This window comes from Vanellus vanellus, assembly GCF_965231255.1.
Source record: "Vanellus vanellus genome assembly, chromosome: 7".
NCBI classification, from domain to species: domain Eukaryota; kingdom Metazoa; phylum Chordata; class Aves; order Charadriiformes; family Charadriidae; genus Vanellus; species Vanellus vanellus.
The window spans coordinates 3,957,369-3,983,441 of NC_138912.1; the positions used below are offsets into that span (position 1 = coordinate 3,957,369).

Sequence of the window (26,073 nt, forward strand, 5' to 3'; positions counted from 1 at the left end):
TTAAACCACTTAAAGTGCGACAAACAGACTACAAAGAAGGCAGCTGGACCCCAAGACTGAACTTTTAAACCGAAGAGCTGGGAAACACTAATCCTGAAGCAAGCAGAAATGGATTTCCTCAGGGTTAGAGGGGCTGAATGATCAATCAGTACACAAAGGACTACTTCCTTTACTAATGTGTTTTCGCTGGGAATAATGTATGTAAGAAAAATGGAGGTTTTAACGTTTTCTCCAGAGATCCACTGCTTTTCAGAATTACTTGACTGCAGCGATGGTGATGAAGAGGAAATACTAGTCTGTGGAGGAGATTTAGAGCTTAATCCTTTTGATGGCTTGCCTTACTCTTCCCGTTATTATAAACTTATGAAAGAAAGAGAAGAACTTCCAGTATGGAAAGAGAAATATACTTTTATGGAAAGTTTGCTTCATAATCAAATTGTGATTGTGTCAGGAGATGCTAAGACTGGCAAGAGCTCCCAGGTCAGTACAATATACTTCATTGGGGTTTTTTTAAATTATTTTTAGAACGTTTAATGTTGTACACCTTTCAGAATTACTATTACTATTTTACTACTATTACATATTTTTTAAATAGAAGAAAAATTTTGCAATTAATTTACTATTCATTGTTGTTGCTCTTTATTTATATTAGACACATGAATATCCAAATTTATATTACACTCTTACCTGGTTCCTGTTAGCAGGGGACTGTTGCTATGCTGAGTGCTGTATGGTGTTGCAATATAAGAACATCCAGGTCTGAAGAATTCAGCTGTGGTGTACACGCACATAGTTGTATTGAGTTTAGCAGTTCTCAGTGTAGAAACAGATATGCAGTCCTCTATTGTAATCTGAGGTATTAAGGCCAGAGAGGGAAAGCGAAATACAGAAGGTGACAAAAGATAAATGCAGTCAAATATAGATGTAAAATACATATATATAAGCATACATTTAAATAACCTTCTTTAAATACTCACAAACAATTGACACTTACTTTAAATTTGTCTGTTACAAGCCATTTTTACTTGGGTGATGATGCCTTTTGGACATCAGGGTAAGTTGAGCACTGAAGAGTAACACTTCTCAGACTGTGATTGTTTGACACAGTGTCATAAACAACTAACAAAAATCTCAAACTCCAACTCGTTTTTGTACTAAATATTAAATTTTAAAATATTAAGCCCTTTCTGAACGTTGAAGACCACAGTCATTAACTGCTATAGTTCAAAATTCAGAACCAGATATACAAATAACCTTAGAAAAGTTCTGCATAGAATTTTCCTGTATCTATCAATATGTGCACTGTAAATTATTGCTTTGTTCGTATATCACAACATCACATCTCAACTTGAAAAACTATCAACTGTGTACTTTAAAATGTATTACAGACTGTATCAGCTAAAATCCTTCCCTACTGAAATTACAGGTGTATTTCTACTGTCTTCAGAGAGGCCGAGGCTAAGTGCAAAATACTTTAGGACTTATTCCAGATTGCTTTAGTATTTTATCAATAAATCATTCCTTATCAATAAATCATTCCTACATTTGGCTGCTAGTTTGTTCCACTGGAAAATTTTATTGCCTCCTCCCTGATATTGACTACACTTGTCATTTTATCCTATTTTTGTCCATCATCACATTGAACGCCTGGGGAAATGGTAAACTCTGCAATGCCTATTCTTACTTATTCAATGCATATTCTTACTTGGAAAGTGTGTTTTGGTTTTGATTAGTGCTATATCAGGAAAGAAATACAATGGATTTGCAGGCAGATCACAAGAAGGTGAAAAAGTTTTCAGGGAATGAAGGATTGAAATCAGTCGGGCCGTTTCTCAGGGAGAAGTAATAGTCTTTCCCTCACTTCAGCCAAGAGCAAATGCTTTTTCCAAGAATTCACAATTACTTTACCTAACTCGTGTCAAAAGACATCACTGAAGCCAAGATCTCAGTTGACTCTAAACACACAAATATCCACAAGGACTATCAAACTCTGCTGTGATAATATATAACCACCTAAGTCTGTTACCACAGTAAGCAGAGAATTTTCAACCGAGTTTGGAAGCCAAATCGTGATTGTTTATGACTGGGATCGGGAGAAAACTTTCCTGCAGGTAAAGCTGTGGGATAATTACTGTTGTAGGGACTCTCATATCTGCCAGAGACTTTGATGTTGGACACTGCTAGAGATCACATATCAAACTAGAGACATCATACTTCTCATTGAAAATTCCTATGTTCCTGTAGAAAGGATACACACCCACCTGGTGCCTGGAATACTTTTTTGGAGTGCAAAGTCTTTACCCCTTGTTATGGACTGTAATTTACACAAAACAAAATTTGTATAATAATAAACTACTTGCCAAGAAATGTTAGCTTTTTAAATTGTCCTTAAACAAGTTTAGTAAGATGTAACACATTGCTGGCTGATTTTTAAACATTTTTAAATACATAAATAACTATACAGAAATAAACGATATATGGCTGACGCACCTAGTTTATATATGTTGATGAAGTAAAGGATTTGAAGCCTAATACTTTCACTAATACAATATTTCTAATGTAATTTTACTTTCTCATGACATGCACATTAATATTTTCTAGTGTTGATCTACTGTAAATATATAAACAATATAATATAAATTATATTATATATAAATATAAATTACTGCATAAGTTTCTGGAGCAGTTCAGTTTCAGTTATCTTTGTTTACAGAGTAATTAATCTGAAACGACATATATTTACTGTGCTATTTGTCAGTTCGAAATCCTCTTCTTCCCGGGACATGTTTCTCATGTCAAGCACGCGAACAGGATCCAGCATACACAGGTTTACGGCTGAGCCAGCTGAGAAGCCCCTGACAACGACCGCACTAACACTGTTGCATCAGTCCGCAGATGCTTAAGGATGATACTGCCAATGTTACCCACTCCCCAGAGGCCAAAGCTGTCCCTTCTGCAGTATATTTGAACTAATCCCAGTCCGGTTGCGAAACTCTCAGGCAAACCTTCTAGCACGTCACTCCAATTCTCGACTACTTAAGAGATCATGCGTATTGACATTTATTAAGGCAGATAATTTCTGTGTCAGCTGCAGCTCATCCGTCAGTAGTCAGGCAGACGGTAAGCAGCGGGTGCTCAGGTTGATTCAGTTCTTCCACACCGTCTACTTCTTTTGCATTACAGTCTCTGATAAATGTGTTAAATACCAAATACGTCTGTTTTCGTATTTACAGATTCCTCAGTGGTGTGCTGAGTATTGCCTTTCTGTCCACTATCAACACGGCGTAGTCGTATGCGCGCAGGTGCACAAGCAGGCAGCGGTGTGGCTGGCACTGCGCGCGGCTGATGAAATGGACGTCAACGTTGGCCACGAAGTGGGGTATTTTGTCCCATTCGAAAGCTGCTGTACAACAGAAACCATCCTGAGGTTTGTGCGTTTAGCTTGTAATGCCTTCAAACTAATATGTAGCTTAACGTTCTTTGCAAGTGCAAACGTTTGCAGCTGACGGCACTCCAGTCCTCAGGTTCTTCATTGCACCACTCCACTAACACGGTCAGGACAGACAACCTAACAACCGTGGGGGAACACTGCTGCAGTTGCAAAAGGTTTTTGCACGCGGTATGAAAACAAAAAACCCAACGCTGCTTTATAAAGTTGCATATAACATTTTAAAATGCAGATTTTGCGATTTATCAATAAGCTGTGAGAGGCTCGAAGGAGGTATTCTGTTCTAAACTGTAGTAGAGATTTAAGTGGGCAAGGTTACCATCTACAAAACTTCATTAAGCACCTCGGTGACCTCCATTCTACTTTTTCTTTCTCAGTTTTCCAGAACAGGAGCGTTCATAACCATAAGAGAACGTGGGATAATCTCTCACAAAGTAAAACTGGAATTTAAAAGCAATCAAAACTCATGGCTACATAAAGGTATATTCGGTAACAAGAGAAAAAAGCATTTAGGAGGAATTTTAAGAGATAAGAAATGCACTTAATGCATTAAATATAGGCAGGTGACAGCAGCAACACAGGGATTCAGATTTTGAGCCTCTCTGGAATTTAGGAGAGTTATTTTCTGTGGTTCCTTAATATGGCAGGAACAAACTGTAAAATCTAGATTAGAAGCCTTTTCCCAGCCACGTGAGCTCCCACTGACTTCCAGTGGAGAAGAGGACACTCACCACTTCTGAAAATCAAGTTCAATCGCTCTCCCTTTTGGCGTGTCCTTTCTCTTTCATGGAGAACTATGTCACCCTCATCCTGCAGCACATCTTCCTGCAGCTGCTCCTGATGTGAAATGGAGATGAAACCTATCCTCTCACACATCGACACCTGGTTCAAGAAGAGTCAAAGTCCTGCTGAGCAACACAACAAAAAATAATATCCTTTTAAAAAAACTTTCAGTAGCGGGAATAATAGGGATAAAAGTGAGAAGGGCATTACGATATCAATTAATCTCTCATCTTTGTTCCGGCACTGCCTCAAGCGTGCGTGTGCTCCTTCTTTTCCTTATCTGAAAGTATTAGTTCCTCAAGAATCGGTTATGGCATGCAGTATGCTTAGACAGTTTGGAAGATGAAAAGCAATGTAAGTTATGATTTTAGGGCAGAAGTATTTCTTCTTTTGCCTAAGGCATCCTTTCAACCATAGTGCCATTTAGCGTCATTGAATTACATTGAGTTTCTAGCTACTTAAAGAGGGATTTAAACATTTAGTTGAGACTTGATGCTGTCTACAAAATAGACTCTCTGTTCTTATCAAATCTTTCTTGTTCGAACAGGAAGAACCAAGCTGTCCCAAAGATCCCAAATTTCTTACAAACAAATCTGAGTACTCCAAGAAACTTTGTACAGTATTCTGTTTGTATGTTGCAGATACTGTACAGATGATATGCTACAAAGGGAAATGATGTCTGCTCCTCTTCTGAACTGTTATGGCGTTATCATCTTGGATGATGTGCATGAAAGAACTGTTGCAACAGATGCATTACTTGGCCTTCTTAAAGATGTCTTGATATCAAGACCAGAACTGAGGCTGGTAATACTCACTGCGCCTCACATGTCCAGCAAACTGCAGAATTATTACGGCAGCGTCCCCGTCATAAGGGTGGAAAACAAACACCATGCAGAGGTGGTATACTCTTGCAGCGCTCAGAAAGACCACTTTCTGTCTGCACTAAGACTGCTCTTTGAGATACACCATACGAAAGAGAAGGGTGACATTGTGATGTTTCTAGCATGCGAACAAGTAAGTTATTAACTGATTCCAATATTTCTGATTTTAATCGAGAAACAATTTACACCTGTGTTTTTGCATGTCCTATAAATATCTGTATCTAAGACTCCGGACATTGCCAACAGTTTTTACCAATTCAGGTTTTTCCTACAAAGAAAGAAGCTAATGCTGCATTATATATCTACCTCATAAACTAATACAAGGAACTGTTAGATTTTCTGTAGGCCATCATCCTTCTGCATGATGCAAAAAGTAGCAAAGACAGCATACAGGGACAAGGGCCATAGATTCAGGGAGTTAATACATTGCAACCTACTCTGGCACTGGCTGTACCACACCTCGTGTTATCCCTGTTTTGCAGGAGCGGACGCATGTCCAGTTTGCATAAACGTCCTACTTCATAGGAATGTTTTTATCTTCAACCCGCTTACAAGGTCTTTCTATTTGCATTCTCCTTTATGGCTGCAAACTCCCCAAATATTTGTGTACATAAGAGCAGAAGGCAGATATCACTCCGGAGGTGCCACAGACAATCCAGGAACCTGCATGGGCTTGGCTATTCTAAATACAGGTGTCTTTGAGTCCCCAAAGACAGCAGAGACGCCCTAAATTCACTGCTGCCAGGATTGCACAATCATGCCCTTCTCAGAAAAAATTCACAGTGCTTTATAGCTGTCAAAGCAATCTCCCACCAAATAAACATTTTAAGACTAGAAATTATTATAAACTTTTATTATTATTTCCTGATAGTGATCTTCAACCTTCCACTTTGTATCATTAAATCTGCTTTAGAACAATAAATTCACCTTAGTAGCTCCAGGAGATAATGAATTTTCACGTGCAAAGATAAATTACCACAAACTACCGGGGTCGTATTGATTTTCACTGTAAAAAGGGGAATGGATATGTAACACTTTTAATGGGTAAACAGTTGTAAACTTTAGTAAACAGTTGTAAACTTTATAGACACAAATTTTGCAAATGATAAATTAATGAATTCTCTGTATCAGTTCCCGTATTTACAATAGGTAATGTTAGAGAAAAAACACATAGTCTTTCCGTTTCAAAGGACTGAGAACAAATTTTTATTTCTGCTTTTTTTTTTTTTTTGATGGGCAAGTCCCTCACAATACTAAAATAATAATTTCTTTTTTGCCAAGGACAGATTGGTTGGTTTTCTCTCTCATGATGAACAAAACACTCATTATGAACTGTTACTGCACAGTTCACATCCCATGCATACTTGCTTAACTGTGATTTAAAGTTTCATACTGCTAATGGCTCACTGTTCCTTAGCACTCCACTGGCCTTTAAACTGAACAAAAATCTGAATAAACTAAGGACATTAAGATTAATGTGTTTTCTTCATGCCAGCCTTGCTATTAGATGCCACTGTCATATCTTTATAAGAATTTTTATAGAATACTTTCAGCCTATAAATACTATGAATGTAGTGTCACTCTCAAATAGAAACTCAAACTGTTTTTTCTATTTTGAAAAATGTTTGCTAATAAAAATGCTTTTAAAAAAAAAAATCCCCTCTCAAACTGAACAAGTCTATGAATGATTTTTTTATACCTTTAAAAGAAATCATTCACAACACAAATGATTTTTAAAAAAAGACTCAAAAAAGAACAAAATCTTACAATTTATATTTGACCTCTGAATTTGTGGACTGTTTTAAAGGCGATGTCCCATTAACACATGGACATTTTATTGACTTCATTAAGTCTTCATAGAGTTTATTAATAATTAGGAGGGGGGAAAACCCACAGTGAGAACTTTTACAATACTTCTATCTTCTTAAACATAATAGGCAAGGTAAAGTAGGGAAGTTTCTGCATACTTTGGTCTTTTTACATATTGTAATTGGACTAAGAACATAACAGTAGTTTCCGAAGTGACCCAAAGAGGGGCTCTGCCATTTCAGCTCTGCCAGTGATGGGGACAGTCGGGATTGCAGAGGGTTGGAGCAGTGATTTGCAGCGATCTGTTCTGACTCCAGGAGCACCCACGCACATGCAGAGAGCTGTTTCGCAAAGGACACTGCCTCTCAGGGCGCCCATGTGCGTGACTGGTTCCAGCAGAAGAAAAAACATTTTGGACACACCCGTGGGGCTCCTGAGTATGTGCTACAGCATTACCAGCCCTACACACATGACAAATTTGCATCAAACTCTTTGGCACTAAATGACTGATGCGGATGCATCCTACTTGTCCTATATACATAAAGTTTAGTGACTGGTTCATAATTTCTCAGCCTTGCTATTCCTACACTACATTTTTGCACATCTGCCTTCCCCTGGAGGTTGGTTTGGATATGATTAAGGCCAGAGAAGACTATTTTGAAAACTGCAGAGGAGAAAAAGACATTTCAAAAAACAGCCCAGCTTTTCCCTGGTCTCTAGTTAGCTGATACAGTCGGTAAATTCTAATACGTAGTTCTGTTCCCTTTTTTTCCCCTTTAATTATTAATCGTATGAGATTTAAATGTTGTTAATAGTTTGATACATAGTCAGAATTCATTTTAGAATAAAAAAGGTTGCTTTAAAATTAAATATTGATATCTGTTTTTCGTACTCATGAGAAAAAAAAAAATAAAATAAAATCTTTCTCCTGATTGCAGGAAATTGAAAAAGCTTACCAAATGATCAGACAGGAACAGTCTAAATTAAATCCTGACCTTGGAGAACTCGTCCCATTTCCTTTATACCCCACAAAACAAGACTTAATGCCCAAACCAAATCAAGACAAACAGAAATGCTGCAAAAAATACAGAAGAAAAGTGCTACTCACCACGAGCTTTGGAGAATCTTTGATTTGGATTAAAAATGTAACCTTTGTCATTGATGTCGGTGTTGAAAGGAGAAAGGTTAGTAAAGTTAACCAAAATCAGTACGCCAAAAATTAATTGCAAGTTTTTTTCAGGATGGGGGAAAAGGGAAATGTGCAGCTAATAGACTGATGCAAATGGGTTCTAAAGGATCAAACATTTTTTTATTCGTTCATAAGTCAGATTCTATAATATTTTTAACAATCAAATTAACAAAATTCAGACAACTTTCAGGGACATCTCATGTGAAAACCAAGCCAGAAGACAAAATTACTTCCTAAATTCAGTTAGAAAACAGAACTTTCAAGTTTCTCAAGCCAGATTAAAACTCTGAAACTGCCACTCATTTGGGCACAAAACCAATGATATCTCATTTGCAAACGATATCTCACCTTAGTTTTGGACTATCAACCACAATTATCTTTTCAGATTCTTATAGACAGAGCGAAGTACAATCAGTTCTTGGCTACCTATTGGCAGATTATCTGGTTTAGTAGATTAACCTCATCCTTTGTTTAACAACTTTGTAATCAGTGTAGGGCCACAGATCATATAAGGCCAAAGGATGCTCACACACGGAACACCACTTCTTTTTAAAATTGCTCGCGCTCCTTCTGGAAATGTGCTTCCATCCAGGTACCTCAAAATGGTGCAATTTATAGAATTAATCTTTGACCTTTTACAGTTCGTTCTAAGTATGTCCTCAGTTCTTGTTTTCCACCCCATCCTGGAAAGGTTTAGTGCAGCTGCAAAAGCATGTCTCGTTTCTTTCATTTATACAAAACTGATGTCCTAAAGAATGAGTGACTACGTAGGAACAAGTCATTACATGAATTGGAAAGGCTTTGTAACCATCCTATGTGTTTTGCTAGTCAAAAAAAAAAAATAAAATCCAGTAATAGGAAAAGAACCAATATAATACATTTCCTTTATATAATTCAGAATAAAATCATCAAAATTAAAGTGTTCCTAGAATTTTTTATTGGGGATCATTAATCCTGATTAGTCTTGGAAGTAGTTCAGGGAAAAGCTTGGGAACTACCACTCTCTCTCATTTTCATTGGAAAAAAAAACTGTGTCTAACAGTGTCACTGTCAAGGGTTCTCATTCGGGGGTTATAAACTAATTCAGCCTCAAGTCAAGGAAAAAAAAGACTTGTCATACTTTTGTGTGAAATGAACAAAAGCCTAAAAGCAGTTTTTAATTAGACCATGCATAACTCCACTTATTTCTGAAACTACAGTTGTCTTGGATGACAGAAATTAATCTCACTTCCACAGTAATCTAAAGCCCAAAGTGACAATCGGTGCTTTCAGACTTCTGCGAGTCAGAAATACAAAGTGATGGGAACAAACAAATTTCAAGACAGTTCTGATGGCCATCAAATCACCTCTATTGGTTATGCATTTTTAACCCTTTAATTCAATTATTTTGCCATAACAGCTGAAGTTCAGTCCTCTAATATTTATTCCTGAGCAATTCAGATTCACATTCAATCCATATGGCTGAAAGTCAGTTGAGCATAGAGAGAAAAGGCAAAGTTTTGTGCAGAACAAAATCCCACATAAGTCCTGCAGTTGAATATACAATAAATTTACCTGGAGGAAAATAAATTTGTCCCCTGCACTGAAGCACATCTTATGTTTTTTATTAAAACCCCGCTTAAAGTAGACAAATTCAATTCAGACGACATGACTATAAAGTTGCCTCATGCAGATGTTGTATGTCTTGCCATATAATACCAAAGCTTATGGACATCATCTTATGGTCAGAACAGTGAGCAAACTGGCTCCTCAGTTTAATCAAAATGAAGTACAGCTAAGAAAAAAATAAAATGGGGCATTGTACATCTTTGTTACAGTCCGTATTTCCTGTACTGAATTAAAAGATTTCAGTATTAAGACAAAAATCTGGAGTTAAGGAACTAAATGTTATCAGAAAATGCTGGGATTCTGTCATTGGAAGAAATAAATAATCTTTTTCAATGGTTTTCTTGATGATACCGTAGATGTACATTTTGTCTTCAGCAAGGTACATTTCATCAGAAAAAGACATTTATCTTACAGTATACTTAGAGAGTTATTGCAAAGCGTAAGTGTCTGTCAATTTATCAAAGCGCTGACTATTCTCATTTCCAAGCTGGTGAAATACATAGTATAAAAAGAAATTAAACAGTTACTACACTTTCTGTAAAATGACCTAGGCAAAAATTCTATACAGACCATTAATATTTTTGTAGTTTTCACTTACTTATCTGATGCTTAATATCTCTTTCATTTAAAGGTGTACAATCCTAGAATCAGAGCAGACTCTGTTATAACGCAGCCTATCAGCAAAAGTCAAGCAGAGATGCATAAACAAATTCTGGGCATGTCTCCATCAGGTAGAATTATTAGCTCAAAATTTAAATCCATTAGCTCAAATTATTAATAGAATCAATGCAGCAATGCAAAAAAAAAAAAAAAAAAAAAAAAAAAAAGGTATTTTTCCTGAAATCTCTTCCAGGAAAACTCTTCTGCTTGTATCCTGAAGAATTTACATACAAAGAAATGAAACCACATCTACCAGCCAAAATACAGGAATCAAAACTAACTAGCATGGTTCTCTTCCTGAAGAGGATGGATATAGCAGGCTTAGGACACTGTGACTTCATAAGCAGGCCAGGTAATGATGATGCACCAATTTTCCATACTTTTATTATTATTATTTTTGCAGTTATTTAAAGGGTTCTTTTGCACTGTTATTCCCAGTACTGTTTTTTATTGAAGTACTTGTAGTAATATTGCCACTGCTTTTACCATTTACCTGCTAGAACAGTTCACAATGCAAGAGTTGTGCTCGGAAAAATGGTACCGTGTATGAACTGTTTGCTCTGGAAAAGACCATAAAGTACCTGAATGGTATTGGGGAAAAAAAAAATAAAAATCAATATTCTAAATATCTTCTCATCTAGGTTTCATATTATTTTCCTGGAACCCACAAAGAAAATTTGTGTCCCATTGTACAAGGCACTGTAGAGATATCTCACAACATATATTCCTTTAATCAAAAGTTTACAACCCAAATAAACTACTGTTGTTACCTAGGAGATATATTCAGAGGAAATCAGCTTTCTTCTTATCCTCCAGCACCTCCCCCTCAAATTTACAATAAGTTGTTACTTAAGGACAATATTATTGATAAAATAAACCCAAATAAACTTTCAATACTAGACAGGGAATACTTTGAATCTGGAGGCAACAGTGTGAAGAAAGCGGTTGCGCTTTTTTTTATATATATTTTTGACTTCTTAGGGCTTTTTCTATTGAAGGATATTCTCCTCCATTCTAACCTACCACAAAACCCAAGTACCACTGCAAATTCTGCTGTTGATTTGAAGCCAATTCAAGTGAGGGAAATACCGCTGATTTCATTGGTTTGGGGATCATGCGACCTATTGTTCGCTTTATTTATGATAATTTTCCAGTGCAAACAGAAAGAATTCTTACATTATATTCCCTTTCCTCATGCACATACACAAAATTAGAATGATCACTTGTCTTCTAGATGTTGTGCACTGTAATTAATCAGTTTAATTTCCACTGTTGGATGTTGTGATCGATTGTAAGTGAAATTTTTAAGTAGAATTTATTCTACTTTTTCCTTGTCTGCCTGTTTAGCAGAAACATGCCTAAAAGAAATGTAAAAAAACATTGTCAGTCTGGGTGGTAACTAATTCAAGACCGATGAGCACTGGAGCATTTTGGCCTCGTGGGCGTCACCTCCTGTGCTGAATCTAGGAGAACTTTATGGAAAATGGTTATGGAATACAGAGGCTTCCACTCAAATTTAGAATGTAAAAAAAAAAAAAAAAATATTCTAAAACGTATTAGTGCTTTTACCGGATATATGAAGAAAATTGTTCTTGAACTGGAGAATGAATCAGTAAAGTTACATTAGGAAAAGCATTCAATATTTTTGGATTTAAAGGCACAATGGAGATAGTTGGTATTCAGAGAGAATGAAATGCTAGAGGCATTTAAGGATTTCACAGATGTAGGAATTCTAAGTTTTGTCTGTATTTTTGAGATAATGCAGCTGAAGAAAACATCCTGCTGATGTGTACAAAACTGTAAAGGCATTTGATAAATGCATCAGCTTTACTTGGACGGGCATCAAATATGAATAAGTTTTTGCTAACTAGATCAAAAGTGCGAGGTCAAGGTATTGAAAAGTTTGAGGAGTTACTGAAACAGTGTGAGGAATGTTAGACACACTGTTTGAACAAAGAAAAAATCCCACAAACCCTCTAGGGGGTCCACTGAAAGAAGATCAGAAAGTCTACACAATTTCCTGGTCTCCTTCCTGTCTTAAGGCCCCCCACAATTAAACATTTGAAACATTACTTTAATTGTCTAGTACAACTCTTCCTTTATCCTAGGATAGATCACACACTGGCTTTCTTTGCCCTGGGGCTTTCTGCTTCCCACTTCTGGGTGGGCAACGAACCTCTTTCCTACTAACACTTAAGTTATAACCCTACCACAATTCTCCAGGTACCAATAAAGCTCACACTATCAGAACAGACAGTGTGAAATACGTTTGTCTGAAAGAAACAGGAATACTGAAGTAAGCAAATTTGTAAGTGGAGTTACTGTATTGTTATTGTATTAGACCAACTGACAGAACTCAAAACAGATGTCAAGCTTTCAAGCACATAAAAACTTCTTTTGGGCCCTTCAGCCTCCTGAGAGCTTTGAGTCAATGGTCTCAGCCTGTGAAAGTCCACGTTTTCTCACTCTGTGCTGAGATATAGCCTCAACCTGCCGCACACACTCAACGCCTCAGAGGCCTCCAGTGGCCAAAGCAGCACGACATCCTCCAGCAGAAGCAGAGACTGACCCATACCACGGAGTCCTTGATGCCCATTTCCAAATACCTCTGCTACCCGGTTAAAAGGAAGCCCTAAAGCTTTTTCATTGCTAATCATAAGGTGAAATAGATGTTACAGCTTTCTGGATTACGTACTGCAGGACAGTGTTGGAGAGGAGGCAAAGAGAACAGCTATCAGAGATAGAAAGTGTCCTCTCTTGAGCAAGAGATTTTAGCTTCCCCAAAAGGCTTCATTATCTCTGCTGCAGTCAGTTTAGTTGCATAAGCCTTCCATAACTTATAGTGATGAGGAATGTTGAGGAAGAAGAGGGGGTGTCTGAGATGGTATACAGACCTGAGTGAAAAACATGAGCAACAAAGCTCACAAAACAAGCAGTGTGGCTTTTCTGACCCTAAGTGAGCTCCTGGGCATACCAGTTCTTATTCTCATTTGCTACCGATGTACACAAAGCCAGTTTGCCCACTCTCAACCAAACATGGCACAAAATCAACTGGACTAAAAAAAAAAAACCAAACCTGCACAAACAAGCAAACAAAAAGAGATGGCAGTATTTCACACACAGTCTTTTGACGCAGTCAAATCAAGCGCTGCTCAGAGCATACGGATACTAAAACCCCAAATAGTCTTTTGATTTCCCAGCACAGTTGGTCCTGGGCTTGGCTATTCCATGTCTCTTCACCTCCTTCGACTCGATTTCCCTTTGAGTCAAGGGAGTAAGCACACTGCAGTATCTCCCACGTTGCACACATGCCACAGGCTTTCCTACACACCGTTTCTGTTCAGCTAACATTCTTAAGTTTTCTTTGCAACTGAAACAGATGGAGGCTTTGGGTTTTCTTAACCCCAGGTGGATTTCTCCTAAACAAAATAATGTTTTCACTGAGATGACAAAGTAACATACGGACATGAACTGGTGAACAAACAAATCAAAAGTACACCAAAACTCATAGCAAGAATTCAAACAGAAGTACTTCACAGTCCGTTCCCTGCACATGAAGTAGAGAACATACAGCAGATAAGTAAAGAAACAAAAATTAGATCAGTAAAACACTTTATTCCTGCTCAACAACAATGTGCATAGTTTTATTTTTTCTGCTGCTCTTTGAGAAAAAATAAAAGCATGGATTAACTCTGACTCATTACTGCATTATGAAAGCAACAAACATGTCAGGCTTACAGCTGCTGCATTTAATTCATGCTATAATCGAGATGAGCAAATGCAGCAGACTTGTTACCCTTTTTAGAATTCATGAGCCATATGAAAATGTATTTGGCATTGCAGTTCTGAAGTGCATTATTTGAATTCCTGTGCCACTATAATAGCTATGTCTTTACATTTTTATCAGTTAATCAGGTAGATCTTTACTGTGTTATATAATGGGACAAAAGAACTTTCCCACAGATTGCAGCAACATTATGTATTTTTCTAAATCCCTGGAAAATCCTTATTTAAACTATGCAAATCAGTATAAAGATGAAGCCATGTAAAATTTCCATAAGAAATCAAGGTGAAAGCAGTTTGCAGATTCTGCATTCATGCAGAATTACCATAAACCATTTTCAGATTAAAATATTTGTTGATGGTCATGGGTACCATGACATTTGAGAGCTATGCTATTATAACCCCACTGAGAATATATTTCTAGAATATCCATAATAACAAGAGTTGTATAAATGCACATAATTTCAAATTGTTTCAGAAACAAAATGTGTTTGTGTATTTTTTCATTAGAAACAAAGACAGAGACTCAAAGTGCCATGTAAGGTTTGCTCAACAGAGATCACTTCATGGCAGATTTATTACCTTAAGTTCACTTGTTTATTCTTTGATGTTCTAATTTCTGAATTTCATCAATTAAATAGTGTCATATATCTCCTAATGAAAAACTTTCTGATAGCAGAGACACAGCCACATATTTCATATTCTATACTGCACAAATCAGCGGAAAAGCATAAAAGCAACAGCAGAAGGTAAGGACCAGACAGCAAACAAAGAGAGGAGCAGAGTATGGAGTGGACAACCCGACCCTTAGCAGCAGTCCCATATCCACAGGACAAAAGGCATCAGGAATGGGTGTCGGGGCACTATGTATAGCCCAACTGAGCACACGCCACACTGGATGTACCCAATTGCTTAGAATAGGGAGCTGGTATCACAAAGGGCATCCCAAAAAATAGGAAGGGGTAGCCCAGTACTGTTAAAGCTGGACTACTCTCATGTCATTTACTAGAGAATAACAAAAGAAACCAAACTGATTAAAAATATTTTTTACACCATTATATAATGTTCTTTAAATAATACTCTTGGTGGATGTACTACATATTGCATAGTCATCTATGTGCTTTGAGGACGACACAAAGCAGATAGAAAATGGACTTCACCAAGCAGTCAGTGCTACCCCTGGTGTGTGGCTATGACTCAGTATATTTATGTCAAGAAAATGGTCAGCCTCTGTCCTGGCTGTCCCTGCTGGCAGGACAGCACAGCAGGGACTCCTCCAGCCAGCTTGGAGGACTGAAGAACCAGCGTAAGGGGGAATGGAAAGACTGCAAAGTATGAGTTTGGAAAAGTAATTTTTAATGATCAATTATAGCTAAATTTCAAAATAATAGCTACAGAATTGGTGGCATGAGAGCATGGCAGACTCATAAAAAACCATACCTTAGAAGTTACAAGGGAAAAAAAGAATCAAGATAAAACCTGTACACAGAAGCTTGTCCTTGCAGAAGAAAAATCTTTGCATAATTTGAAGAAAACTTGGCACAAGATTTCTCCATCTCTTCAGTTTGCTATGCAATGAGCAACGTTAAAAAACAATAACAGAAAACACCATTCCTCAGAACTATTCTCCCTGCAGTAATTACTTTGGCACCACTTCTTGCTGTTAAGCCTAACAGAAGCCGGAAAAACTTGCAGTTTGCCAGGCAGCAAATCAGCTCTTTAAAGACAACATCCCTTCACCTGACATTCATGTCAGCTCTAACTTTATAACAGTTATTCCTATGGAAAGAAAAGATCTATCAAAAAAGCAGGTATTTTACATCATCAAAATGTTCACAGGGTAGGAGACCAGAACACAGGACCTGTAGATCCTCCAGATAAGAACCTTATGGCAGTTAAACAGACTATTAATAATAATGAAATTTATGTTTTGTTCCTATCTCAAATATTCACTTATTACAGAACTTTGGGGAAATTGCTAAATCAGTTGCTTCCTTATGCAACAAGAATAATACTCATATTTATTTTATCACACGGTAAGCACATATTCAGCCATGTAGGAATTGATACTGAAAAGATTAAAGTCACAGCTACCTTTAGAAACATAACCTACTCTGTTCACGTCAAAGTTACAAAAAAAAGAAATGAAGAATATAATTTTAAGTCAGCTTGAAATCCTCAGATAAATGCTTTCAGTGCTAACAATAATATTTACATATTTGCTTTACTAAGCCTAAGTATGATCAAGAGTAGGATCTGTATTTATATAAAACTGGTTAGATTTCCTGAGACAAGCCCAGAGCAACCCAGTCTTAAGTAGCCAAAAAAACATGGGCAAGGGAAAGAAAATATCAGATAAGGAAATACCTTTTAAACTTCCACAGATGTGACAGTTTCTTGTTGAAAGCACAGGACACATCTTGAGAGCTTCTTTTTAACTTTGCTCCTCTGAAAGCAGCAGTCGAGTCACAAAGCCTGTGGTTTGCCTCGATGGCACCAGTATTCGCGTTGGCAAGCAGCCATAAAATAATGACACTTGCTAGCTAGAAATCATTATAAGACAATGCAGGTTTCTGTGCAGGTTTCTGTTCTTTAAAAAAGAGCTTTCTGTATCTAAATATTTACGCTACTTTTGTTTTATCATAGATTTTATTTAAATAGGTACCATACCATAAAGAACTCTCAAATTAGCATTTGCTGTCCTTACAATAGCTTTTTATTGAGTTTGTGCCTCAAAATGCAGACCCATATCCGAAAGCCCTATTCTCTCTCTCTTTTTTTTTTTCTACTGCTCCTTCACCTGCTTAATCTACCTTTACTATCTTGTCCTTTCTAACACAATAAAACTCCAGGAGTCTTTTTTCTTTTCTTTTTTTTTTTTTGTAACACTCATAGCAAAATAGGGAAGTAATTTGTGCTTATAAATCTCAAGGCAACTAACTCTAGGGCATAAAAATGCAAATTACTGATGCTATCAGGGGATTGAAATTGCCTGCCATATAACCATATATTTTGTAAGTTCTAGCACAAACTACTTTGCTGATTTCTGGAAATTAGCTTTCCATGATTTCCTGGTAATTACTATATGCCTGAATGACCATTTCACTCTCCCTGTATTTTCAATCACTGATATCTATTTCTTGTTACTGACGCTTATTCTTCATCAGCTGTTACTTTTCATCTCTTTAAATTTTCAAAGTATTTTCTTTTCAGATACTTTAGCTTTTGCAAGGGCTCATCTTTTATCCCATGTCTGATAACAAATGTTCTCTCTAGACAGACCCCCCCCCCCCATGTTGTACAGGCAGAGATATGAACTCTAATACGGAAATAAAACAGGTCCACATTTTTATCAGGGATTTACAGACTCCTGAGAGAATGTCTCTGAAAACTAACAGTGTTTTAAAATTAAGTGAAGGCACAACACAGATTTACATGCTGGAGAAGTTTTGTAAAAGCTCACATAAGGGGAATTAATAAACTACTTTTTCCGTTCAGTCATTAGTAACAGAAAAGGGTTAAAAACAACAGGTGCTTGCTTGCTTCCCATTTCACTTTTTTCTGTACTTTATTGTAACTAGTTAATTACAGAATGATGGCAATAAACTAACAGTTCACTGCCAACCAAGTAAAAACTCAAACTCAAGACCTTCTTGGAGGAAGACAGGGCACCTGAGGTGCGGCATTATGGCTAAATGCCACCTACCAGCTCCTTACAGGCTTGCTTTGCTTTTAATCTTCGTGATGCAGAAGTAGCCTGCCAAAGACACGTTCCCATTCGTAATTAATTCAAGCAAGAAATTATTTCTAATCATCTACTAATGAAGATACAAGAACAAATACACACCCTGCCTGTGTGGGTAGCTGTGGTTGTGTTTTGTTTTTTGGTTTGTTGTTTGTTTTTGTTTTTTTTTTATTTAGAGATCTCTTTTGACATTAATATGCAAACTGACAGCAGCCCACAGAAGTCTGAAAAACTGCCAGTGCAGTCATTAGTCTCCCAGTGCTGGGTATGCTTGGCTGGGGATGAGGCCAGCTCCTGCTGTACTGGAATCTGCCACCAACTTCAATGGGACTAGAATTTAACTTGTTATCGATAAAACAGAGAGAAAATATCAAGAAGTTCTTTAAACTGGAATAAGGAGAAACTTGCTGCAGTGATAGGAGAGCAGTTATGAATTTAAATGAACTTGCACTCATAAAAGATATTGACCATTACAAGAAGACCTGGAATAGAAATCTACCTTTGAGAAGTGCTGGGAGGAAAGAGCTTTCATACTTCATGAGTTCCCAAATTTCCACCAATGTCTTTCATGCTCTAGCAACTACTTTTTGGAGAGTATAGGCTTGACAACTTCTGCTCAGCTCTCAGGTTCACTCTCTAGCCCCAGAACTGTAGCCACCATGGTTGAACACAAAGGTCTTCTATGTTTGTTTTGCCAAAAGGATCTACTTTCATCAACAGCAGATTTCCTACAGACCTGCTCAAATTTTAAGTACTGATTTATTTAATCCTGTCCTTTCAGACATGTTTTCTTATCACTGCAACTAAATTCATTACACCATTCTTTCAGCAGAACAAAGTGTTGCTGAGAAAACACTTAAGACTTCAAAATCTGAAAAAAATGTCAGAATAACAGTTCACATTCTTCTGGCACCATTGATCAAAAGAAAAAGCAGTCAATAATAGTAGAAGGGCTAGGGTATAAGTAAGCTGGTTCTGTCTTCCACTGCCTCAAATGCAGAAAAGCAAAAGAAAAATAATGAAAAAAAAATGGCAAAGGAGAAATTCAGCAAGATGCTTAACGAGAAAGGAGAGTCTCTGTCAAACTCCTTTGTTATTTACTCCCACCCAGCTGAGAGGTTCAGAAAAGCTACTGTAAATGCCATCTTTTTATCTATCGAGAAATAACTGATAAGATGTAATGATAACTGATGAAAAAGGCACATTTATGTCTGTGTGTATAAGCCATTTTCTGTATCTTCAAATCTTGTGGGTTGTTGATTTCATTCACCCTCATCCGTGAGAGAGGAAGATATACCTATGATTTGTGGAGGTACTCCTCATAGACTAAGCTTAATATGCTTTCAATCAAAACTGAATTAATTGAACGATTAACTGAATTAATTGTTGATTAATTGTCTTCAGGAAAAAAAAAAAAAAAGACACACGTACCACTTTAGCCTGAAAGCTCAGTGTTCAATGTATGCAGAAGCAAACCGCCCTATCAAACACTCCTGGGAGGCCTCCACTTGCCTTTACCTAAGACACAAAACCCACCACTTCTGCCTTTGTGCTCCCCTGGTGTCACTGTTCAGACCCCCATCTTAAACATTAACTCTAGCTCAGGATATCCTTCATGTTTCCCTCTGTTCAGGTCAGTCTCGTACTGATGCTCCCTACTCGCTGTGTGGCCCAAATTCACTTATTTCCTACTCTCCTCCCAAATAAATCTCTCAGCCTACCTAATTATTTTCCTATATTCACTCCTTATTTTTTCTGCCTCATTGCTCTCACTTCTACCTATGTAGGTTGAAAGGAAGTTATAACCTATGATAAGGGAAAACCGAACATTGCATTTTGTGCAGTGAGAAAGTACAGTCAACTAATGGGAAGACGTTTTCTTTTACTATGCTCCCATTTTTCTTCTGAGATCATGAGAAACAATGTAATAAAATAAAATAATTTAAAAAAAAAGGCAACCAAGAGAACTCCAAATACCTGCAAGAATTATTAAGACAGCTACAACTTCTGTAAATACCTGTCTTTTGGTTATAATCCTCTTTCCCAGAGCTTTTGTGTATCTCTCAACATCCCTCAAATGTGACCACCCCCCTTTAAAAAGAACAAACATGCACACAAAAAATACCTGAAGACTGCCAATACTGAAAGGAGGTTTTTTTACATAATCTAGGTACAATACACTATGCAGCACTCACTGTGTCTTGACTTTTAACAAAAACTGCTCTGACAGATAAAAGATCAACAAAGTTATTGGCAGCCCTTTAATTTTTACCCCTTCTTTTCTTCTTCCAGATTGTTGTCAGCCTTCTGTTCATCTAATTTATTACTTTTTCTTCTTACCAGCTGTCAAATAATAGAAGCTGACTTCTATCATTTTCACATAGGAAATATACAACTGAAATATTATAATGAGAATACAGGCATTTGTTTATATGTAGCCATTCTCAAGAATTTGAATTATCTTTCCTTTTTATTAGCTCCTGAAAGCCTGATGCAGGCTTTGGAAGATCTTGATTATCTAGCAGCCCTGGACAACGATGGAAACCTTTCTGAATTTGGAATTATTATGTCAGAATTTCCCCTGGATCCACAACTGTCAAAGTCAATTCTGGCTTCGTGTGAATTTGAGTGCGTTGATGAAATGCTCACCATTGCGGCCATGGTAACAGGTACTCACAAATAACGTCTTACTGCATGGCTTGTGCTACCTGCCAAATCCACGTAGACTCTTTCAAAGTCTATTCACAAGGGCAACCCAAAGGCAAACTTTTGTTATTCACATCCTGCTTATTACAAGTAAATGAATATCTTTGGCTGTTTAAGTCTTTACTTTAAGCATGCAATGAAACACAAGTAATGAATTCATAAGTAGCACTCCAATTCCATGCTTCAGATGCCCCATTAACTTCCAACCTTTTGTCAGAAAGCATACACAGAACGTCCCTTCAAAATGAACTTTCTTATCTCATATTCATGTACATTTGTTACAGACTGAAGCAGCAAATTACGGGAAGTTCTAATTATAAACAGTATTGAACTGTTGACCTACAAAGAATTACTTTCTGATCTGGCTTCTCCACTTCAAATGTTTCATAAAACTAACATAACCTTAAGTATCCACATCGTTCTGTCCTGATGGATCATCGTTCTGCTCCTACATGGCATTGTGAGCCAAACCAGCTGACTCCAAACACAGGACATGTGAAGTCTGGAGCAAGAACATTTATATTAGAAGGCTGTTAACTATACAACTTCTTCCATTTGATGTGACAAACCTTTCAAGCCCACAAAGAAACCCCAGATATTTAAAACCTATTCATTCTATGAAAACGGCTATTGAAATCCTAATACATTAAAGATGCACGAAATCAAAGATTTCAGGATAACTGAGAGGGGGGTGACTCCAGAAGAAGTTCAAATAGCAAATAATGGCAATGACTTCTCAGGATCCCACCAGATAGTGCAGGACAGGGCTAGACAGACTCTTTCAGGTCTCACTACTACATAGTGATGTTGCCTTCAGCAATATTGCCTGTCTCGCTTCTCTCCCCAGCAGCCTCTTGATCATATAGCACTATGCAATTGGTTTTAAGGCATAAATAAACCTAGTACAGAACCAATGCTTGAGAGTTATCTACTGCACAAACGCCACAGCTTAACCTTGCCTGTAGAGAATGTTTTGGCATGGCATTACTGTGCTGTGCCCAGAGGGAATACCCAGAAATTGGTGAGGAGTTGTAGGCAGCAAGGACATGAACCCACAGGACACCAAGCTGCATCAGTTCTTCTCCTTACAGAACAGCTTGATTTTATGCTCAAGCTGACTTGATTTTTAATAGTGGGCCTAAACTTGTGATATAATTTTTAAGCACATAGAACAAAGGTAAACAATTGAGCATAGGCACACTAGTTTTCAAAAAGTTTAACTATCTCGAAAGACACAATTATGTAGTACACAACAGAAGTAAAATGCACTGGAAGGCACCAATTTCAACACATAGGAGCAAATTAAGGCACTAAATCTATAGATTTAGTTTCTTTCTATATTAAAGTAACCATATGCTTGGATTCTGGATATATTGGATCATTTTGCGCATCAGTCTAGGAGAAAGCTGTTCACTTTCTTTTGTGTTTACAGCACAAATTAACTAAACAACAGATTGAAAGAACATCCGTATAAATAAAACCTTAGTGAATGCAATAGATTCGGTTCTTCAGCAGCCATCCAACACTGAAGATTAAAAGGAACTGAGAAAGGAAAAAACCCCAAAATATCAGTGGAGTTATGATTTGTGCATGCACCTGTGTGTCTTAATAACCACTAGCTTGATTTTTTTCTAAGCTCCTAATTGCTTCTTACACGCACCTCCTGGAACAGAAGAGATTGCTTTTACTTGCTGGCGAAAATTCTCACACCCTGCAGGAGATCACTTTACTCTTATCAATGTCTTCAACGCCTTCAAGGAAGCTAGTGCAAACACCGCAAGCCAATGTAAGTGTACCCATACCAGACAAAATGAAGGACATTGTAACCAATTTGGAAAAAAAAACAAAACAAAAACCCCACATTGTTGGCATCTAGTTCATAAACCCTTTTTGAATGATTCTTTCTAGAATTGCTAATTTGCAGAGAGAAGAGAAACCTAAGTTAGTAGCCACTACAAACAAGTGTTAGTTTAAGTTTATAAGTAATTGAAAGTGACTTAGAACAGCATGCCTCATCTAACAAGGATAAGTCAGCACTAAAAAAAAAAGCCAGGGGACTGCACAGCAGACAAAAGCTCTTCACAGCATTCTCCTGTGCTCAAACATCTTGCTCAGGTTTGCTTAGCCTGAATCCAGTATTTAGACACTGCAGCGATATATCTGCATATACCAAATAAAAAATTAGGACAGGACAGTAGGATTGCTTCACATTCAGTCATGCTGAATGCTGAAAAGAGGTCCAAGAAGTCTGCCCTTTATCAGCATGCAGGATCATCACCAGCACTACAAATGTGATTTCAGTTCCATATTCTGGCCTGAATCCAGAAAGCCTGAAAATAGAGTTGCTACTCATTCCATTTGAAACTATTACTTTTTACAGACCAAATAAGGGATTTTGAATATTTTTATTCAGAAAGATATAGCTAAAATTCTATAAAGCTAAGTAAGGGTATCAAGTATTGCCCACTCACTTTACAAGCAACATAAATGAGACTAAGCTGCCCATATGGGTCTTGTTATCAGAATTTTGGACAGCTCTGATACAGCTACTCACTCCAAAATGTTTTTAATCTATTGCACCAGTCAAAAAGCATTTTACAGAGCAGTATCTCTGTGGCTAGTACCTATCAGTCAGACTTTGCTTTAAGCCAAAATACTGTTTTTTCCTCCACAGACTACAGTAATGAGAAATGGTGTCGTGATTATTTTCTAAGCTGTTCTGCACTGAGGATGGCAGAAATCATCAGAGCCGAACTAGTAGAGATTATGAAGCGTATCGAACTTCCCATTTCAGAACCGGACTTTGGATCAAAAGAAAATATACTAAGCATTAAGAAATCTCTCTTATCTGGTTACTTTATGCACGTAAGGAAAAACATTGTGGTTTCATCTTACTGCATTGTTAACTTATATAGAATGCTTCCAGAGAACTTAAGTTAGGTAGTGAAATCTTTTGATCATCAGAAAGGATAAAAGCCATTTTTACCACAGTGTATCAGACAAACACTTCTGCCAATTCCAGTTTTCTCTCTGGGGTTCAGCTATCACAGCATGAAGTCCACACACTTCACTGCAAGAGGAACACTGTCAATATGCCTTTTACTCAAAGAACTCTTTTGCCTCAAAAAACTCTAACTTGAGAATATTCTCTCAGACCTTATTTCCTTTTTGTAGTTATTTTTGTGAAAATACCCTTGAAACAGAGAATTGAATTGTTGAATATGTTTAGGTTACATAACATACAGCTTTCTTGATCTCAACCAAACGAGGTACTTTAATTGTAACTGTAAATATAAACAACAAGGATTAATTTAGTCTCATTTGAAACATGCTTTCCTTCATATCAATATGCTCCACTTAAATACAAGAATGACTCCTCCAAACTACACTACTTAAAATGCCCTGCCAAACATTGTATTTTAAAATATTACAATTCTTAAAGAATACATCTGTTTTCACACAGACCCTTCAAACCCAAGTTCAGACATTTACTGTATAAGCCTGCCCTCATTTGCTGCAGGCAGTTTCCTTTCAGATATATAGATCAACAATTTCTTCAAGTCTAAGCCTCATTTCATAGCATCTAGTCCATAGCTTTCCCACAGAAATTTGGGAAGAGGTCAGGCTCTCCTGTTGAAAATATCTGAATACAAGTTTAATTCCTGGTTTTAATATAATAGGCAAACACTGATCTATGCATCTTGTACTTTCAATTAATTAATGGATAACTCTTTGCTTCTTTGCTTTTGTTTTTTTTTTTTTTTTAGATTGCTCGTGATGTAGATGGCTCAGGTAACTACTTAATGTTAACACACAGACAAGTGGCCCAGCTTCATCCTTTCTCATCCTATTATAACAACAGAAAGATTCCTGAGTGGGTTTTATTCCATGAGTTTAGTATATCAGAAGACAATTCCATCAGAGTCGTCTCTGAGATATCACCTGATCTGTAAGTTAACAATGGTGAAACTGTTTCTTCACTCATACCTCTACCACAAAAGCCACAAGTGGGGTTAAGTCACAAACAGGGTAAGGGTGCGTGTGTACATGGAGAGCAATGCTTGGAGAAGTCAGCTCCAGTCATCTTCTCCCTTTCCTTTATCTCTGTCATAAAAGTAGCTATCTTCTGGTGGTGCTGTAGAGAATTTATTCCAAGTGTAACTGATTCACCCTAAGTAGGGATGTATGTTTAAAAGAAAAATTTAAAAAAAAAAACAAAAAAAAAACACAGTAAAAGCAGCATAAAACAAAAGGACAATCTTCATACCTAGTCAAGCAAGAGGAGCTGGCATCACTGGAAGGGTGAAGAAATTGTTGGGTTTCACACTTTTTATATTCACTAGGGAACATATGTGGAATAAATTTTATTTCTTTGTTGCCAGTATTGTTCTGTCACTGTGTGTAGCTTTGCTTGACCTCTTCATTTTCATTCAGAACACTCACTGCATTAGAGCTCAGAACTATTAAAAAAGGGAAAAACTGTGATCTCATGCCCTCACTATTCTTTTAATACAAAACAAAACATCACTTAGGTCAGCCTTTTGTATTTCCTAATGTGCGCTGATCTGTTCAGGTACTGAAGTAAATCTCAATGTCTGCCACTGTAACTGTGATCAATTCATCCATTGAAAAAACACCTTACAAGTAGCAAAAGTTTCTTACAAGGTAAAATATACAGGAAAAAAAAAACAAGGAAGAGTTAACACAGCAGTGTACTCATAGATTAATCTAGCTGGAAATTTCTTTGTTCCCTGAAAAGCTATTTTCCAGCAAATCTTTTTCTCGACATGTTTTATATACCCAGCCAGCTAAATCATACCATATCAACTGTTTATGGATTCAAGAAAAGACTAGTCTTCCTTCTGCAAAAATCTCTTTACATTGAGAATATACATTTCACTATCCTGTCTTTTCTATTTCCAATGTTTATAAGAAAGCTTTTTTCATAATTTTAGTGAACCAAGTATGTTCAAATCCAGAAAAATTACTATTTAATACCATCTGCAGCATTGAGAACTGAACAGCAATCACCTGAAGTGTAGACTGAGTATATTAGGTGCAAGTCTACTGAAAGCACAAACTATTACCACATCTTGCAGAGAGCTTGTTTCTGAGTTGAAATACCAACTTTATTGCTGTATGCATCAGCATGTTGCTGGTATCTTTTGTATAAGCCTGGAAATAGCTATACAAATATTTCAAAATTCAATTAAAAAAAATAATAATGTTTTGTCTTATTTCCTCACCAGATTCATGGAGCTGGTACCTCAGTATTATTTTAGCAATCTTCCTCCTAGTGAAAGTAAGGATATTCTGCAGGAAGTGATCAATCACTTGTCACCTGTTTCAACCATGCAGGAGGAACAGAAAACTAACAATGACAGCAAAGAAAATGAAAAATTTCCCCAAACTTCCACTGAACAAAGATGTATTATTCAGTGATTTTAGACTGAAGTATCAT

At 37.0% G+C, this 26,073-nt stretch overlaps 1 protein-coding gene across 1 annotated transcript; it reads left to right on the forward strand.

Annotated features, from left to right (window-relative positions):
- Window positions 1-210: 210 nt before the first annotated feature.
- DHX32 (DEAH-box helicase 32 (putative)) lies at window positions 211-26,057 on the forward strand (the record flags this gene model as incomplete). The annotated part of the gene is made up of 11 exons (XM_082486656.1): window positions 211-480; window positions 3,234-3,427; window positions 4,873-5,245; window positions 7,860-8,105; window positions 10,350-10,449; window positions 10,572-10,730; window positions 20,384-20,575; window positions 22,249-22,398; window positions 23,287-23,477; window positions 24,380-24,561; window positions 25,862-26,057. The coding sequence occupies 11 exons, from the start codon at window positions 211-213 to the stop codon at window positions 26,052-26,054; spliced, it is 2,250 nt and encodes a 749-aa protein (XP_082342782.1). The 3' UTR covers window positions 26,055-26,057.
- Between the last annotated feature and the right edge of the window lie 16 nt (window positions 26,058-26,073).